This window comes from Odocoileus virginianus, chromosome 6 (assembly GCF_023699985.2).
Source record: "Odocoileus virginianus isolate 20LAN1187 ecotype Illinois chromosome 6, Ovbor_1.2, whole genome shotgun sequence".
Taxonomy (NCBI): domain Eukaryota; kingdom Metazoa; phylum Chordata; class Mammalia; order Artiodactyla; family Cervidae; genus Odocoileus; species Odocoileus virginianus.
Genome location: NC_069679.1, coordinates 8,517,372 through 8,533,277, shown reverse-complemented (window position 1 = coordinate 8,533,277; position 15,906 = coordinate 8,517,372). Strand labels below are relative to the sequence as shown.

The following is a 15,906-nucleotide window of genomic DNA, read 5'->3' as shown; positions in this document are numbered from 1 at the left end:
ATAACTTTCACAACTTTTAAAAAATGAATTCGACAAAATATCATCTCAACACTGAACAATAAAGACACACACTTCAAGGCAGTTTTTTTCAAACATTTACTGAACACAAACACCATTTTTTCCTTTTACACAGCAATAGTTAGTTTCAAATTAGCTGGGCTATTAGGACTATCAATTACTACGAAATTAAAAATGATTCTACATGTCAAACTCAAATAGAAAAAGTCATGCAATATATAAATCACTAACAGACCTCTGGTGCAGTCAGCAAGTTTACTATGTTTATTAAAGTCACGTAAATGGTTTGACAAAAGTGCACAATAGAATGACACCACTGGTTTGTTATAAATCACAGTGAATTACTAGAATACAACAATGTAATTCTTCTATATGGAGGATTGCAGGATGAGGTGAGTGTTATAAAAGATAGGCTCTTTCACCATGTTAGGCCAGTCAGATTTCACTCCTCAGCTATGTACGTCTGAAAAGACTGGTTAGCAAAGCTGATTTTTCTCCCTCATCTTTTCTTCTCTACCAATTACTAAGCAACAACAAAAAAGGCCATGCACAAATTTTACAACACCTGATAAAAAACAGATATAAAACCTTGTTCACTTCATCACTTAGCAAAGCTTGTATCTCCGCTCCTTCATTTTTTTGATTAGGCCACTCAACATGTGACTTACCCCTAAATGAAAAGCTGTTAACAATTTAGCGAGTCTCACCCCTGCACACACAAGAGACACTCCCCATAACCATCAAGTCAGTGTTCCTTCCCTACACATTAACACAAGTGAACACACCACAAACCTAAGACTAGAGACATTTACTTTACAGTTTTAAAAATTAATATATCTATCGCCATTATCCATGTAGTATTTCAGATCCCACATTTGGAGAAGATACTATACAACCCAGCCCATCTGAAGAATTGGGCAAATCTGCCAGGAATGTATGAGAAAGCCCGGCAATGTGCCATACACATTAGGAGCTCTCTACCTTCCAGAGAGGGTATCCAGAGCAGGGCTGTGCATTTTCAGAGCAGAAATAAAACACACAGCTTAAAATCTTATGGACTAATAACTTTTCATAGAGCAAAAGGCAGAGTTTTGTTTTAACCCATTTTAATGTTACAGTATAGTCAGTGAGGAAAACGGAATAGTCATCTGTACTTTGACACATCTGGCTAGCCTGAAAGGAATACTTAAGGTTTTTACAGAAAATCTACCATAAAACAAGTCCTTTATACTTTTATCCATCTCCTCTCTAGTTCAATCACTGGCTGCTTCTAAAACCAGCAAACTAATCCAAGGTCCAGTAACTCACTCCTCACCCTGCCACTTTCCCCAAGAAAGAACGGTTTTTGCTCAAATAATCCAAAGCAACCTTATTCCTAAAGTAGCTGCCTCAGCTGAGGTGGAGACTAGTGACAGAGTATTGTTCCCTTGGGATCTAATTTTCAAAAACACTTGCCAAATGCAGAGTTGATACTTATGCAGCTGCTGGCCCCAAATCACATTTTACTTCAAACAGTGCTAGCAGACCTAAGTTTCTCATAATTACCAGTTACTAATCAACTACCAGTGTAATGAAATAAAACCCTTCCCAGAAACAAACAAGACCAAAGCTTGCTTTTTCGTTGATTGGTTGGCTGGCTGAAGTTCACACAGCAAAAAACCTTAAGATAGCTGGAATGTGGCATATGAGAGAGCAATCCAGGGTAGACTGAAAACAATGTTGTTTCAGAATTCTTAGGTCAAAAATTTCCCCTTTATCAATCTAAGGATGGATTTGTTGCCCGGTCCTTGAATTATACATTTACCTAAACTCAAGAGATCAATTTTACCAACTCTAAAGTGCAAAACCCACCCAGGTTTCACATGGTTTGCCCAGGCATTCATCCACCTGGGTCTCTAATTCAAATTTATATGACAATTATTAAGCGAGAAGTTTTGATTGAATTTGTAATGTTATCAAGGAAGATTTATAATCCAAAACACAATTCTACCAATAATAAACACAAAATGACAAAAGTGGCTAAAAACAGCAATAGCCCAGAGTTCTCAGAGAAGCTGAGATACAGAACTATTACCTTTCTTACCTATCTATTTCCCTTTTAAAAAAAAGAAACTTAAGTTTGGGAAGGGTTTGGCTAAACACATTTTAAAATAATTCTACCAAAAACAAATTAAAAAAAAACAGGCATGTAGATCACTTGTTTCAAGAATGGTTTTATACAGGTGTTTCACAATACATATTTGGATTTGTTTTACAAGACAGAATTAGATCCTTAGTGATATAGTGAACAATGTACTGCTATAGTATAGTTTAAAAAAAAAATCTCAATTACCATTGGCAAAATTCATAATCTATCCTACTGTCTTCAAATTCAACTTTGTCAGCATTTCAATCAGCAGTTTTACTCTTTCCAGCATTCGGTCCTCCCTTTTCAAAAACACTTGAGTATCATTAAATTTCGTTGTCTGAATATGTACAGATAATCATTATTCTCATTTAATAAGTAACACCTAAAATAGTTCTCATCTTGGGTAGCCAAAGGGATGAAATGTTTTATAAAACATGCAACATTATCTGATATTTTAAGTTCTGATGTTTAAAAATCATATGCATTAATAATGGAACCAAGTAAATACCAAGTATCACAGCTATTCCTCAGACTGTCAAATAAGCAGGCCTTGAAGTCTGAAAAATACAGGGTCTGATCTGAGCTGTGAAAAAGGTGTGATCCACCCACCTGGAGGATGAGCATTTTCTCTTTCAGGCCATGAGTTGCCAAGAGCAAGGTACACTAGTTCCTTGATTCACACCAGGAAGATCAAGGCCAGCAATTTTCAAATTAGGTATCAAATACCTCCCTTTAGACCATCCTAAAAACCTTTCTTGTAAAAATCCCAGGTTAGGAAAACAGAAGTAGATCACTGTGGCAGAATTCACCATCAAAACACTCCTGACTGAAGCAAGAAGACACGCGAAGTGTAACTACAGCAACAGTACAAGTATCCTGCATCCTTGGGGGAATAGGTTTTGAAAGTCCCCCATCCATTCCCTCCCATCCTTCAGAGTATCTCATTTCATGGGGTATCTCTTATTTTATTTAAGGCCCTAGGTGCAGATTTTGGCTTGGTCACTATCTTTTATACTGATCCAGCTGCAACCTTTTTCTTAGACTTCCCAAAGCAATATCCATACATAAAACGTTAACCGAAATCTTGTTGTATTTTAAGTTTATATCTGATGTTGCTACACCAATATAATGCTTTTCATGAAAGAAAAAAAGCTGCAGGTCTTCACTTACAGTACCATGCACTATGAGTAGCTAAGGCATTCATTTGGCACTAGAGAAAAAAATACAGATATAGCTAATTTTACTTATCATTTTTAACATTGAAAGAAATAGGTATGTACCCGTGAATTTCTGTGATGCTTAAAGATAATCACAGAATATTCTTTTAGTCTGACAGTCAAAATGTTGCCATTAAAACAAAACCAAAACCATAAAGACCTCTGTACAGCCTGTTGGAATAAGTGACATTTTCTGGTTCCAAAATTTGCTGCCCTCAGACAGAAATAACTTTCAAAATGGCAATGAGAATTACTTTCATCATCAAAAACATTGAATCTATAACACTCTAGTGATTTTTCTACTTCTTATCACAGACTAAATGAAGAAAGTGAAAAAAATATCCCAGTTCCTTTTCACCTGTCATAAAAACCTTAGGGAGGCACAAATAATGCCCTCTGGAAAAGTAGTTTTCAATTTGAAAAGATACCACACAAGAAGAAAGGGAGAAGGGGATAAAAACAGAATGTATAATGTATAACTATAATGTGACAACTTGTTTCATAGGAGAAAACACAGCAATCATAATTTTTACATGTCTGTGAGTTAAGTCAAATGCTGACTGCTGGAATTTAGATTAATCACATCAAAATAGAGATGTCTATGCATTTCAGAATCCAAGCCCAAAGGCAAATAGTCCATCAACATTCTCTGAAAAGTTGTTTAAGATAACTACTTTGTATGTATCACCAAGCATAATTCAACAATTTCAATGGAATTAACTTTATGAATTTTTAACTATTATTAAGTTAGCACATTTTTCAGATTAATATGCAGCTATACTTTTTAAAAATCCTCCCGATGTTATAATGTGTTGTATCATTTCACATAAATAATGGAAGAGTGAAAACTACCTATCGCAGTTTGGCATGTGCAGAACACCTGGATATTCCATTACTTTTAATGCTTCTTTCAGTTGTTTTTCTTCATGAAATCCTCAAAACTGCTACAAAGGCTAACATGCTGACACAGGCTTAACAGAAATGCTTTTCTAGGCAATTTTGGTAAAACATTTATCAACTTTAAATCATAAATGTCCCTTGTTACATAAACAAAACATTTTATATTCATTCCTTTAAAAAAAGAAAAAAATAGCTAAGTGACCAACATCCAAACACCTTAAGATTATAGTTACACCTAAACAATGTGGCTTTGTTTAAAGTGTATTTGAAATCAATAACCATATGAGGCAAGAAGAGCAAATACAAAACTAAGGAAGGATAAGTAGGGAGGAAGGGTAGCGGAAAGAAAAGTAGAATTTATGAACACATAATTCTATTGTCTGTGATTAAAGTCCTTTACTTTTTAGCACCACATTAAACGATTTTACATATCCAGTCACTTAATGAAATCCAACAAACTCTTCAAGAGTTCTGGGGATCTGGTCTTGGTAGTTAATGTCATTAGCCCGAACTGCCCGGGCAGCCAGGCACTTGAGACTCATCTTCATTTGAGTTTTAAGTAGTATTTCTGATACCCCAGTTGTACTTTTGTCTAGTGGAGTTTTATTCTGTTTATTTGTCATGTCAGTGTGAGCGCCAGCTTCAACTAGACTAATGATGATAGAGTGCAAGGTCAAAAAATCACTGATGGGCCTGTTGTACTGAACAATAATGTGAAGGGCACTGTTCCCTTCATTGTCCACAGCGTTCACCTCAGCACCGCAGTCCAGCAGGAGCTTTGTGACAAGCGCGTTTGGAAAACTGCAAACGTCATTGGTGTGGAAATCATCAACTGGGGTATTTGAGTTGACAGCTAGATGCAGCAGGGTGAAACCTTCACGAGTTCTGGGATCAAGGTGAATCAGGTTGTAGATCTGCTTGTTAATTTTGCACTGATCTTCTTCACTGCACTGTGTTTTAGTGGAGATGCACACTAAATACAGAAAGGTATAGAGGTTACATTCATAATTGTCCATAGCACTGTGGACATCAGCATCTGGAATATTTTTTACTCTGTTCATACTCTGTTCTATTTCCAAAACACTGCATCTCAAAACACATTCTATGTCTGGGGCCTTCACAGTTTCATTTAAATGTATCATCTGTGAAAAAACTTGGGCAAATCGAAGAAGATCCTTATGGGTATTTCTGTTACCTTTCTGTCTGAGGTGCAGGGCATGAAGCCACAACTTAATACACTGTTCAAATTCCATGTTATCTGCATAAACAGCTCCCCTGTAAATGATGGGATGGGAAACATCAATGTTGTCGGCACCTAAAATCCGTTCCCGAACTATAAGGCCTTCCATATGAAGAGCATCTCTGTCTTGCCGAATGGATTCCAGTTCCTGAGGATTTCTACATTCAGTTCTATTCCCATAAGCATGGATTGGTGGGAGAACCTCTTTCTCAAGAATGTTATCACCATCTTGAAACCTCTCCAACATAGCTAAATATAAATAGTGATATGTCTTCATGATGTCGTAGTTCTCACGATCATTTGCAAAGGAGGCACCCAAGAGCTCCAAAGCTTCAATCCGACTTCTCCGGTCACAATCAGCATGAGAGAGCAATAGTTCAACAACATCAGCTTTACAGCTTTCAGCAGCTACTTTTAATGGCGTCATCCCATGGCCGTTCACTACTATAGCAGCACGCCATTTTATTAGCTCCTTCACAATATCTATGTGGCCAGCTTCAGCTGCAAAATGCAATGCTGTGGCTCCACAATGTGCTTTAGCATTTGGATCAGCACGTTGTTCTAAAAGATATCTGACCACGTCAGTGTGTCCCTTATAGGCCGCAATCATTAGGCAAGTGTTGTCATACTTGTTGGCAATGCTGATGTTGGCATTATTTTCGACCAAGTATTTCACAATGTCCAATCTGCCATCAAAGCATGCTGCCCGCAGGGGGGTTGAGTTAGTTACTGTGGTGTGGTTCACGTTGGCTCCATGACTGACTAGAAGTTTAACAACTTCAAAATGTCCTGCTCCTGCGGCACACCAAAGAGCAGTGGCACCATCAATGACATACCTGTTCATGAAGAGAACAAACAGTCAGCAAACAGAGGCCACCCACCCTGACACAGATTTAAAGGATGCAATCAGTTTCACTGATCCAAAACCTCACTCTACAGAGCGTTAGTTAAACACTGGTTTTGGTGAAAATAAAATCAGGTAATTTAAGTAAAGCACTCAGCATAGTACTTGTATCTAGTATGAGCTCAATAAATGTGAGCGATTATTAGTATTTCCACAGTATAAAAACTTAAAGAAAAAATAAAAAGAGTCACCGACTTCCTACTAGCAGAAGTACATAAATTTCAGAAAACAGAGGAAATACACGGAGTTCTGTAACTTCTTTACCACCAAGCTGATTCCCTGGCTCTTAGAGGAGCACAGAATGTTCCTCTCTCCCAGCACCCCTAGGTACCACAGTTCCTCTCAGTACATCAGTAAGAAAACCACCACAATCTCTGTGTCAATGTCCTTAGACACCGCATTAAGAAGAAAAGTATTTGAGCAGATAATTTTACCTAGGATTATCTAAACTAGTAAGTATGTACATACTCTACTAAAGCAATGAGAATGAAATAATTACTGCTCCTTACAATATGAATGATACAACACAGGTCAAATTATATATCTTATGAAGCAAAAAAAAAGTACAATCCACTTGGTATAAAAAATATCATAGTTCAACCCTAACTGTCAATACTGTCTATCACTTCTGCTGAAAATAAAAGCCACACTTTATAAACATCCAAGCAATTACTTCTTCAGTTTCAAATAATGAAGCAAAATGGCTATAAGTAAAAGCATTCTCAGTAACAGCTACCTATAGGGTTATCTATAGGGGAGAGTGTAGGATTGATTCAGAAGGGGCTTAAACCTATTAGCAATGTCCTATATTTTGAACTAGGTAGTAGCTACATGGGTGGATATTTAGGGGAAAAAATTCATCAAATTGCATAAGAAAGATTTGTACATTTTACTGTATGGAAAACAGTCCTCAAAATAAACTGAATATTTCTGAAGTTTCTTTTTAGAATTTCATTTTTTAAATGTCATTTAATTGTTAATTAATTTTTTAAACTACAGAGTGAATCAAGAGGGGCTTCCCTGGTCATCTAGTGGTAAAGAATCTACCTTGCAATGCAGGGACACAGGTTAGATCCCACAAGCTGCAGAGCAACAAAGCCCATGCACCACGACTACTGAGCTTATGCTCTAGAGCCCAGGAGTCATAACTACTGAGACCCCGGATCACGACTATGGGAAGCCCGGAAAGCTGGCCTAGAGCCCACACTCCCCAACAGGAGAAGCCACCGCAATGAGAGGCCCGCGCACCACAACTAGAGAAAGCCCACGTACAGCCACGAAGACCCAACAGGGCCAAAAGAATAAAAATAAACAAACAAATCTTAAAAAAGAATGAATCAATAAGACATTACATCAGTTGAAATGTTTCAGTGGTTGCCAACTGTAGCTTTTGCAGACAATTTAGTTTAATTAAAATTCACTTATTATCTTTATTGTCATGATTATAAACACAAAGTTCAAAAATGTTTTCTTAAAAAAGAAAAAAGTTTCCTTTCAGTCAAAAAAAAATTCAATTTACAAAAACACCAGAAAATACCAATATCTAATAGTAAATCTAATAAAAATGTACAAGAACCTCTACTCTATACTGAAAACTATAAAACATTCCTGAGATAAATTAAAGACCTAAAGAAATGGAGAAACAGTCCATGTTTATTGTTTTGGAGATTCAAGAATGTTAAGATGTTAATTCTCCGCCAAAATAATCTACAGATTCAATGCAGTCCAAATCACAATCCCAGTAGGCATATGTGTGTGTGCATGCATCCACATGTGTGTAGAAATTGAAAGGCCAACTCTAAAATGTACAGAGAAATACAAAGGAAAGACCCAAAACAACCAACATAATCTTGAAAGAAAAGTTAAGTTGGAGGACAAAATACAGTAAGACGGTCTGTTACTAGAATAAGGATAGATAAATACTAATCAAAAGAAAACAACCAAAAACCCCACCTTAGGAATAGATTCACATATACAGGAATACAGATTAATGACAAAAGGTCCACTGAAATTCAGGTATAAAGTATGGTCTTTTTAATAAATAGTGAAGAAGCAGCCACTAGACATCTGTTTAGAAAATAATCAACCTTGACCCTACTCACAAAAATTTCAAAGTGGCAGAGACCTACAGTATGCAAAACAAAACAATAAAAGCTTCTTTAAAAAAAAGACTATCTTTATGACCTTGGGGTTGATGAGTTCTTAAACATAATGCAAAAAAAAAAAAAAAAAAAAATAAGAGAAAAAATTGATTAGACTTCAAAAAATTAAAAAAATTTTGTCAGAAAAGTGACCAGCAATCCACTGGTCACTGGTCCAATCTCACTGGAGATACCTACAATCAATTATCTGACAAATCACTAAAAAAGCAAACAACTCAATTTTTTTTTAAAAATGTGGAAAGACTGAACAAGTATACTTCAAAAGTATATATTCAAACAACCAATAAACATATGAAAAGATGTTCAAGATAATTACTCAGCAAGGAAATGCAAATTAAAACCAGGAGTTACCAGGAGTGACCAATACACACCAGAACAGATGAAATTAATAATACTGACATGACAATACTAAATATTGGCCAGGATGTGAAGTAACTGAAACCCCTCCTGCTGATGGAAATTTTTAGTGGTAATATGATCTGGTTCAACCACTTTGGTGGTTGACTGCTTGAGAAAGTATTAAACATACACCAACTCTATGAGCCAACAGTCCCACTCCTTGGTATATACTTAAGAGAAATGAATGCAAATTCCACCATAAGACATATACAAACATGTTCATACCAACGTAATTCATAATAGTCAAATACTAAAGACAACCAAAATATCTGTCAATAGGATAAACTGCCATACATTCATATATGTAATATTATAAGACATTTTAAAAATACTTATACATGCAACTCAATGAATGACTCTCATAAATACTGTGTTAAACAAAAAGAAGCCACACAGAAAAAAAGAGTACACTGTATGATTCCATTTATAGGAAGTTCAAATATAGGCAGAACTTATCTATAGAGATAGAAGTCAGAATAATCATTACTTCTGGGAGGGGGAGGGAGGGGAAATGACTGAGAAAGAGCATAAAGGAAACTTTTAAAGTGACATCAATGTTGTGCCTATCGATCTAGAAAGTGATTACATGGATGTAAGCAAATTAAAATTTTATAACACTTATACACTTAAGATTTATGCACCTTACCTGATGTTATACCTTAACTAAAAATAGATATAATTTAAAAACAAAAGAGGCACAAGTCAATTTAAAGAAAAAGTTTAAACAGAGAGTTAATAATTTCAATGTGTCAAGCACTGTACTAAGCAATAGAGCACATTTAATTCTCATAATAACCTTTTCCCAATAATCCTATAAAGTAGATAACCACTATTAAGCCTATTTTAAAGACATATAACTAAAAGGCTTTTATGAGATTAAAAATACAAAAATCTTTGGAAACTACATAATGCATCAAATGTAAGGAAACATAATACATGTCATTGTTCAAACATGTTTCCATTTAAAAAGCTTCCCCCCATCTGTTTATTAATGTAATCTATCCAAAAAATTAATACATAGTTAACATAGTTACATTTACATAGTTACAAAGTTTCCTTGCACTCCTTAAAAATAAAAAATTGTTACATGCCAGAAACATGAACCTAAACTAAATAAAACTCAAGAATTGCTGTACTAAAATAAGCATTCACATATATTATCTTTAACTTTTGCAATAACCATATAAGATAAATAGGACCCCCATTTTAAAATGGAAAAAAAAAAGACAAAAAGTGATTAAAAATTTTTTTCTGGCCTCAAATTCCCCAGTACTAATGACATAAGGGAGAAGGAAATGGCAACCCACTCCAGTACTCTTGCCTGGAAAATTCCATGGATGGAGGAGCCTGGTAGGCTACTGTCCATGGGGTCTCGAAGAGTCGGACACAACTGAGCGACTTCATTTTCTTTCTATAGTTCCTTTTGTAGAAGGAAGTGGCAACCCACTCCAGTGTTCTTGCCTGGAGAATCCCATGAATGGAGGGGCCTGGTGGGCTACAGTCTATGGGGTTGCAAAGAGTCGGACACAACTAAGCAACTCACACACACACACACACACACACACACACACAATGACATAAGATTAAAAGTTAAATTACAAGTATACGCTTCGCTTGGGCTTCCCAGGTGGTTCAGTGGTAAAGAATCTGCCTGCAATGCAGGAGACGCAGTTTCTGACCTTGGGTCAGGAAGATCCCCTGGAGAAGGAAATGGCAACCCACTCCGGTATTCTAGCCTGGGAAATCCCATGAACAGAAGAGCCTGGTGGGCTACAGCCCATGGAGTCACAAAAGAGTTGGACATGACTCAGAAACTAAACAATGTCACTTGGTCTTTATAATCATTAATACTTTTTCCAATGTAATCTAGTAATTTCCATTTTCCCTACGGTGATATGACAGAAGCCTAGAAAAAGTTTCAATTATCTATTTTTATTGAGGCAATAAAAATTTTGAAATACTTAATGACAAAAATATTCACTGCAGAATGTCCTTTAGGAACATTACCCTTAGTAATTTTTAAATTTCTACACCTTAATCAGCATTAAACAGATTAAAGGGACTAATAATCCTAACACTTACGACATTTTTTTGTCCATAAAATACAGCTAGTTATAGCTGCATACTGCCTCAAAACAAAATGCCAAAAATATTTACAACAAAATGGATAGTAAATAAAAATATAATCAAATAAATGCAATATTTACTTAATGAGTATGGGAGAAGCACTATAAAACACTGATCTTTCTGGTCTAAAATTGCAAATTTTAGGGTTCCCTCATAGTTCAGTCGGTAAAGGATCTGTCTGCAATGCAGGAGACCTGGGTTCAATTCCTGGGTGGGGATGATCCCCTAGAGAAGGAAATGGCAACCCACTCCAGTATTCTTGCATGGAGAATTCCAAGGACAGAGGAGCCTGGCAGGCGATGGTCTATGGGGTCGCAAGAGTCGGACACGACTGAGTGACTAAGCACACACACACGTATTTCATCTGAAAAATCAAGAAACTTTAATCTGGCATTTAAACTTTAAAATGTATAAGAATAACATTTCTGATCACAAACCTAAACTCATCTATTGTCTTGTTCAAGCATTTGAAATGAAAATAAAAATTCATTCAGTGTAAATGATCAACACTTTATTTTAACCAAAGTCCTAAAATCATTTATTAGATCATATATACTTCCTTGAAATATACACTGGAAATGACTTTCTAAATGAAGTCAAGTGACACTGTGCCCCTAAACCTTTCCTCTACCTGGACATTTAAGGATTTGTACTAACACTGACTTTAAAAAAGAGCACTCGACAAGATTCCCAGAGGTCCTGTTCTCCTTCCTATCCATGTCAGCAAACTTCTTCTAGGACAAGAGTTCCCCACAAACTCTGGCACTGAGCAGTCAGGCCCTCAGAACTCAAACCAGCACAGTAGTCCAAGATCACATGGCGCCTCTCCTTTGTTCTGGTCCATTTCTATAACACTCTTAACAGCTTCCCATTCTACAACTAAAGGTTCTTCTTTCATTCCTATTCATTAACCTTTCTTCTTACCCCCTCATCTATGTCAACTTTAATCTTAACAGAGTAAGCCACAAGTAAAATAATCTCAGAATGGTGTGAGTGGGCAGAAAGGTGGCCAATTTCAATCTTCTCTTTTGTTAATTAATTTGTAAGCTCCTCAAAAGTAGAAACTTTGTATTTTTTTCTGTATCTTCCACAGTATGTGTGGGGCACAGTGCCAGGCCCATCACAGTCATTTAGTAAGTTTTAAAAAAACTACTTTGACAGAGCAGCTAATGAATCCATAACTGTAATAATACATAAACAAAAAAGACAGATTGAAGAAGGCTCAGACAAAATGTCAAATGATAGAAATGCTTGCAATTCCAGTCTCACCAGTCTGATATTTTACATGACAATCATCAAAATCCGGCCTCCACCTCACTCCAGTCTCCCACAGTCTCTCTTAACTTCCCAGGCTTGAACCCCTCCCTGCAACGGCACTGAAACACTTGTCACTGCAAGTGTACCATGTTGCTGCCCCTCTTCTTCACTTTCTACTTTCTATCCTTCAAGACTGAGCTCAAAAATCACCTCAGCTGCGAAAATGTCCCTGCTTCTCCCAGGCGAAGGTGAGCACTTCCTCTTCCTGCATTCCCTCAGTAGTCCAAAAGATTCCTGTAACCCTAAATGGCATGGCATCTATTACTCATTTTCGTCAATCTTTCACCTCCCCACCGCACCTTAATCCCTCCCACCCAGGGCCACCTGAACGTCTTCCTGGGAACCGTATGTTACTCATCTCTGAATACCCAATCCCTACTATAGAGCCTGGCACAGAGTAGGTGTTCAAAAAATGTTTGCTTACTGAACTTAATTTCACTGGTCAGTGCAAAATATGGGGCAAGATAAGCCACTATGAGGGCTCAACGCCACATTCCTTGTCATTTCAGGTTCTCTTAATTGCCACTTCAAAATACCTCTCTCTTTGACAGTTAAGAAAGATAAGCAAAGCCTTTTCAAATGCTTCAGAAAAAACTATTTTTTCTTGCCACTATTCTCTCCTCATCAAAACAGGCCTCACCAATCTCCTTAGCAGCAGTGGAACCAGCAGCTGTTACTGCAGAGATTCATAGCTCAGTGGATGCTTGTGCTTATACAACTGGAATGGTGCTTGAAGTTCAGAGGTCATTCTACTTCACTCCTCCTCTGTGTATAGAAAGGCTGTGGGAATGCAGTTACAAAAGGGACACAGGAGCCAGTAAAGGAAAACAAACAAGAATCACGTTGCCATCTTTGGTTAATATGATAAAGACCATCTCCTTAATGTCTAGAGAGGTGGTACTAGAGATTAACCACCACCCATGGGCTATCATTTCAGTAAAACGTAATACTCTGAAATATTTTCCTCTCATCTGAAACAGAAGAAAAAGCTCTGCTTATCTCAACTTAAAAAAAGAATCAATCAAAATTCAACAATGCCCTAGTCATCTCAAAGAAGAATTGTTTTTTTCAATCAGGTTTTATCCAAGCAGTATTCAATTATCAAAACTAAAGATACATATCTTTACGCTTGGATCACATCTACCTCAAAAGAAGAAAACGCTAGAAGAGCTTACCTACTGGCACAAGTCAACAAAAACAAATGCAATCAACGAAGCAAAATCTTCATGAAGTTGTAATCTGTAAAACAGGTTATAACGATCCACACAGAAAAGATAACGTCAAACCTGACAATTCTGCATTCAACAACATGACACCTCAAAATATGTACAATTCAACCTAAGTGGCAAATTTTAACTATGACAATATGCATTTTTGAACTCCCCACCTGGAATAACAGTAAATTATCAAGCTTCCCCAGAAGATGACGGGATAACATTAATTTAAAAATGGCATAATCTTCTCTCACACCAGGTCCTATGCCATTTTCGCAGCCAACATATCTCTTCCCAGCAATGTGTAAGTCAGAATCATGTCTAGGTAAGTCTGGCTGCGTGACAATCCCGCAAGACGCTGAAGCTGCTGCTGGTTATAGGGGCTTATTTTGACATTAAGGTGCCATAACCCACTAAGGGCTTTATCAGACACTTGAAGGGCTAAAAATTGGGCGGTCAAATAATTCATCAATCAGAGGTTTCCAATGTTAATTGCTGACCTGGTTAATTTCTGATCTCGGTTACAACCTCAGTCCTGACAGAGGGAAAACCTGAAACGCTGCTACGACCTCCACACTGCTTGTTCATACACTATCCAGCAGAGCGCTGGTTTTGCCTGCGTGCTCAGTCGTGTCCGACTATTTGCGACCCCATTCACTGGAGCCCGCCAGGGTCCTCTGTCCATGGGACTTCCCAAGCAAGAATACTGGAGAATACCTATTAGATATTAAGACAGAGGGTGTGGCTATTTACCTATAGAGGGAATAAGGGGTAGCGGCCGATAAGGATGGTCAGCAAAACACGGAACGGAGTATCCGCCCTAGAAGATGAAGTGGTTATTGATGCTGCAGGTCAGGAGATACAAAAACGGGAGAAGCGACACCTCCATGAAGTGAAACCGTGGGACGAGAAGATCCATGAAGTGGCAGGTTCGCACGCGTTAGAGAGGAGGCAGGAGCTGGGATGTACCTACCCATCGAAGCGGACGGTGCCAGTCTGCTGAGTCTGCACCCGGTAATGTTCTAACAGCAAGCGCACCACCTTAGCGTGCCCATTGCGAGCTGCGATGATGAGCGGCGTGGAGCGCTGCCCTCCCTGCTGGCTGACATAGCCAAGCAAATAGCGGATGTCGCTTTCAGACCGGTTGAGAAGCAAGGCGGCCAGAGTCAGCACCTTGCCCTCGCTGGCCGCCTTGTATACATAGCCAGCCAGGCCCTCCATGGCCGCCGCCAACTCCAACACCCGTTTGGTCGCCACTGCTGCTGCTGCCTTGCGCCCCCGGAGGCCGCGTTCGCCAGCGCTTGAAAACTGGGCCCTCACAGCCCATTCAACAGGGCGCCGCCGCCGCCGCCGCCGCCGCGCCCAGGCAGCAGCGCGGCCCGGGGAGGGCTGAGACGCAGAGGTGGCCGAATGCCGCGGGGGGCAGGTCTGCGATCCAGCCCGGGCAGGGAGGAGGGCGGTCAGGGCCGCCCCCAAGGCCCCAGGCGCCGGCCCTGGGCCGAGGGGATCTCCATGGCGGCCGCCGCCCCGGGCCTCAGGCCGGACCCCTCCTTCCTGCGGGCTGCGACAGGCGCGTGCCCGAGCTACGGGTCGCCGGTGAAATCCCAAGAGGGCCGCGCGCGCCCCGGATCGCGAAGGACGGCCGCGTTTCACCCGACCCGGCCCGTCAGGCCTAGGGCCTAAAACTGCCTCGTCCTCCGCCCCCAATCTCCGCCCTACCCAGGAAACCCGCAGGTCCTAGCCCACTGGAGCTCAGAAACGCCAGGCGCTGTCGAAGGTTTCAGAGGTCTACGCCAGGGAAGGCCCTCGGAGCGAGACGGAACGCTGTGGCGCCAGCAGCCCCTGGGCTTGGGACAGGGAGGAAGGCGGGCCTCTGCAGACTGGGCCGAGAGGGGGAGGGTGCGACCAGGGGACGGTTAAGTGGGGTGTCTCTTCCAAAGCCTACCGGCTGGCAAACAAGACCCAATGAAGAAAGGTTCTGCTACGCGAAGGCGGCCCGTACCCAGTTCGGCCCTGATGTCCTCATTGCCCTTGCTGCTCGGAGCTTCCAACTCGCCCCCGTTAGGCCCTACGGGTCCCTAGCCAGGGAGTGGTACAGAGTGAGGCCGCTGAACCGTTACTACTGGGGGGCGGGGGGGCGCGACTCGGGGGGCCCTTTCCTTTTTGCCATAGATGTTATGGGACCCTTCGCCCAACTGGGGCCCGGGGAGGCGGGTACGCGGACCCTGCAGGGTCCACTTTGAGACCAGGACGGTGTCTCTGAGCCTTACAAATAAGGGA

The 15,906-nt window shown here is 39.7% G+C and overlaps 1 protein-coding gene across 1 annotated transcript; it reads right to left on the bottom strand.

Annotated features, from left to right (window-relative positions):
* Positions 1-259: 259 nt before the first annotated feature.
* Positions 260-15,541, bottom strand: FEM1B (fem-1 homolog B). Its single transcript, XM_020880528.2, has 2 exons — positions 14,600-15,541; positions 260-6,339 (listed from the first exon to the last, which is right to left on the bottom strand). The coding sequence occupies exons 1-2, from the start codon at positions 14,845-14,847 to the stop codon at positions 4,704-4,706; spliced, it is 1,884 nt and encodes a 627-aa protein (XP_020736187.1). The 5' UTR covers positions 14,848-15,541; the 3' UTR covers positions 260-4,703.
* Between the last annotated feature and the right edge of the window lie 365 nt (positions 15,542-15,906).

What these genes read in the sequence shown, in the direction of transcription:
- FEM1B (XM_020880528.2), bottom strand. Translation starts at nt 14,847, where the DNA reads ATGGAGGGCCTGGCTGGCTATGTATACAAGGCGGCCAGCGAGGGCAAG. An exon ending in GGCACCGTCCGCTTCGATGG is followed by an intron (nt 6,340 to 14,599) that starts GTAGGTACATCC and finishes CTTCATGAACAG; the next exon opens with GTATGTCATTGATGGTGCCA.